At 52.0% G+C, this 3,633-nt stretch overlaps 1 protein-coding gene across 8 annotated transcripts in view; it reads right to left on the bottom strand.

Moving 5' to 3' along the window:
* Positions 1-457, bottom strand: part of RBPJ (recombination signal binding protein for immunoglobulin kappa J region) — a 96,456-nt gene extending 95,999 nt beyond the window's left edge. For 2 of the 8 annotated variants that reach the window (XM_011365438.2, XM_011365430.2), the window contains exon 1: positions 129-370. Coding sequence is in view for 3 of the 8 variants with exons in the window: in XM_011365430.2 (XP_011363732.1) it covers positions 129-148 (20 nt within the window). In the remaining 5 variants the exon portion in view is untranslated. Of the gene's footprint in view, positions 1-128 lie in introns of all 8 variants that reach the window. The other 6 variants (XM_023534247.1, XM_011365463.2, XM_011365423.2 and 3 more) reach the window with 5 other exon arrangements.
* Between the last annotated feature and the right edge of the window lie 3,176 nt (positions 458-3,633).

Raw genomic sequence — 3,633 nt, 5'->3', positions numbered from 1 at the left:
CACGCGACGCAGCCCCCGCTATCCCCGGACGCCAGGCGCGCCGCGGCTCCCGAACCCGCTGCCGGTCGCGGGCTGGGAGACGCCCGCAACTTTCCCGGTTTCCAGCGCTCCAATTCCCCCAGACTTACCCTGTCACAACAGGCGCCATCTTCCACAAACTCTCGCCAAAACTCCAACCCTCGCGAGATTCCCCCCGACGCCTTCCCTAGTCCCTCTCCCCCGCCCCTTCCCTTTTTCCTCACTCCTCGATTCCCCCCAGTCCCCGCGCTCCTTCTGCCCTCGCAGCCGCCGCGAAGAGCCAGACGCCTCGCGCCGCGCGCGAAGTAGGGGATCCTGCTCTCTGCCTTCCCTGGAAACCTACCCAAGCGATGGAGCATGCGCAGGCGGCTCCTCCGCGGGCGAGCCCTCCGTGTGGTCCATGGGGAGCACTCCGGTTATCCGGGTTTTCAGACGCGCCCTGAGGGACGTACGTGGAGACTGAGGAAAACCGGAGGGGATTACAACGGGGACGGGGAATGGAGGGGTCAGGAGGCGGGGCCGAGGGGAAGGGAGGAGGGGTCCTGGGAAAATCTGCCGCGTTTCACAGGCCTAGATGAAACACCTCCTCAAATGGGTGTTTTCCAAGTGGCTTCCCGCTCACTCTGGTTCCCAGCCCTTTTCATTCATTCAAACGTTCATTGGACGTCTCCTTTATGCTAATGTCAGTGTTAGGTGCTAGAGCTACTGATGCCTGGATTTCAGGCGAGTGAGCAAACCAGGAACTATCTTCGTTCATTCGACCCCATGCTAGCGGAGAGATGGACACGAGTACAATGTGGTTCGACCCTCCAGAACTATGTAAAGGGAAAACTTTTGCAGTTGAGCTCTATCTCCTTAGCTTTTTTCTTGGGCGTGAAATGAGGTCAGGCCAAGGCCTCTGGCAAAGACGTTCCTAATGTCCACCTCGCGTACACACGCCAGAGTGCCGCGTAGTTTTTCTCCTGCGGTGAAAAATGCGTCGGACTTGAGAGCCTCCAATCCCCAGCCAGAGGTCCCCCTTGGGCAGAGCTGCCTACTGTGTGAGCCTCTCTAGAACCTCACTGCGGCCCCCAGGCGTGTGTGAACATAGGTTGTACATAGGAACGGACTCTGCCCAGGCCATCCCATGGGGCTGGCACAATTAAGAACGCTGATCGCTGCCGAAAATTTACTTTAGGTGACCTAAGCCTTGAAGCCCCCGAGCAAACTTGGCCCAACTGGGCATTTAACAAGAAGATGCATAGCCCGAACCCCGCCCCCCTACCTGCGGCACCCCTTTCTCCCGCCCCCCCACCCCCATCCTTTCAATTCCTAGAGATTCCCAGAACCAGCACTGCCTCCCGCAGGGAGCCCCAAAACCCGGAGAACTGGAATCCGCTGCCTGAAACCTACTGAACGCGCTGCAGGACTGGCGCGGCACGCGCGAACAATACTGCGCATGTGCTCAATGCGGGCAGCCCAGTCTCACGCTACACCTCCTTCCCACCGCCTTCCAGTACTCGACTCAGACACAACACGGGCCGTGGGAAATTTTGTAAACCTCGCGAGAACGCGCCCACTGTTGTCTATGCTTTTGCCCCAAATCTCGCGGAGTCCAGGCGGGACAGGTGTTTGTCTAGTGCAGCTCCGGGCGCTGTTCGTGCCGCGCGTGCCCGGGCGGCGGGCGGCGTGCGCGGGCGGGGTGGGAAGGGAGCGGCTCCGCGTGGAGGCGGGGCGGGTGGGCGCGTGGCTGAGAGTGCCGAGAGGAGGGAGGCCCGGACTGGGCTCGAGGGCCTGCACACACAAAGCGTTAAGCTTTGTGAAAGAAAACTAGGTCCAGAGCGGGAGGGTCTAAAGGAAGAAGGGGAAGCCAGGAGATTAGAAACTCCTCCTGATGTGGATAGTAAGAGGTCAAACTCTAGGGTAGGAGGAGCCCCAGGCCTATCCCCTGGGGAGGTTTCCTGTCGCCCTACACGAGCCTGGTACTTTCCTAAAATGTGTTAGACGCCGCGTCTCGGCCTCCGGGCGCTGACAACCCCCAGTGTCGGCTTTGAGTCATGCCTCTGAGTCACGTAGTCTGGCCATCACTTCGCTTTTAAACAAGTCCGGATTCTCGTAGCTACTCTCTTCTAGCAACTGGGTTTTTTCTATCTGATCTACCCGCTGGCCTCGCAAGTTAGGTATAGGAAAACCTGCTCCCTGCGCTCTTGCGCTGTTACTTTTATACAGATTCCGCCTCCCATTCAAGGACACATTTTTTAAAATTTCTTCCCCGCTATTCTCTTTCTAGCTTTTTAAAGTGATCCCTATATAAGTTTCTGTTCTTGTTTTTTTTTTTTTTCCTGCCCTCCCACTAATACGATTTAAAATACTGGTTTTGCTTTTTTTAACCTTTCTATTTGTTGAAATATTCATTCCATTTTAAGTATTATTTCGTCAGATCCTTTAGTGACAACTGTTTTAAGTGCATCCCTTCTTTTTGGATTATTTGTCCAGTAAATTCCAGGTTACGTTTTCTCCAGTCAGGCCCATTTCACATTGCTCTGGTGTAGTTTCTGTAGCTTAGCTTAGCATCGCCTAGGAACTGGTGTCTTAGTGACATCATAGACCCACAAATGCAGAATAGAATTCGGTTTTGATTTTTGGAAGACAGTGAATCCTCTGGGGCTCCTGTTCTGGTTATATAATGAACAAAAAAATGAAGTTGTTCAGTTGTTGTCAAGGTTGTGTGCGTGCATGTGTGCATTTACCTATCCCTTTAAGTATTTCACACAGTAAAAGAGAAGATATAAGGACTTTTAATACAGTATCTCAGTATAAGTCTGATTTGGAATAGGATTGCTCAGAAGGAGGACAATATCCATGGGCAGACAGACATTCCTTTAAGCCTTCATCCCAAGAAGGCATTTCAATCATTTTCTAGTCTAGGCCATTAATCTAATTTGGAACCATGGCCATCTGAGGACCCCAGCCATGGAAAGCCAAAGCAAGCACAAGTCAAATCACAACTCATCTTGGTCCTAAAACATGCTCCGCTTGCATTCTTTCCCCATCTGAGTAAATGACAACTGTCCTTCCACTAAGTTAAGCCAAGAACCTTGGAGTCATTCTTGCCTTCTTTTCCTTTCACATCCACATCCAATCTAACAAAATCATGCTGGCTCCACTTTCAAAATAAGGCCCACAGTCCAAATAATTCCACACCTCTATGGCTACCAGCCCAGTCTAACCCATCTCATTTCTCACCTGGTTTACAGGAAGTCTCCTAAATGGTTCTCCCTTCTTCCATTCTTGCTTCTCTCACTCTTTCTGTTCTCAATAGAGCATTCAGAGTAACCCTATAGAACTTGCCAATGGTTTTCCCATTTCATCATGAGGACCTATGCAATCTGGCCTGCCACCCAAACCCCTGACCTTCCTAACATCACCTCTTCTTCCTCTTTTCCCTGCTTACTGAGCTCTAAACCAGCAGGCTGCCTTGCTGTTCCTAAAACATAATGACTTCTACCTTTGCTCTTTCCCTTAGATGCTTATGGCTCATCTGTTCTCTGCTTTCAGGTCGTTGCTTAATGTCACCTCAGTAAGGGCTTCTCTAACCACCCTTCACTAAAGTAACTCCTCATACTCCATATTCCT

This window comes from Pteropus vampyrus, unplaced genomic scaffold (assembly GCF_000151845.1).
Source record: "Pteropus vampyrus isolate Shadow unplaced genomic scaffold, Pvam_2.0 Scaffold5, whole genome shotgun sequence".
Taxonomy (NCBI): Eukaryota; Metazoa; Chordata; class Mammalia; order Chiroptera; family Pteropodidae; genus Pteropus; species Pteropus vampyrus.
This window is presented reverse-complemented; position numbering and strand designations above follow the sequence as displayed.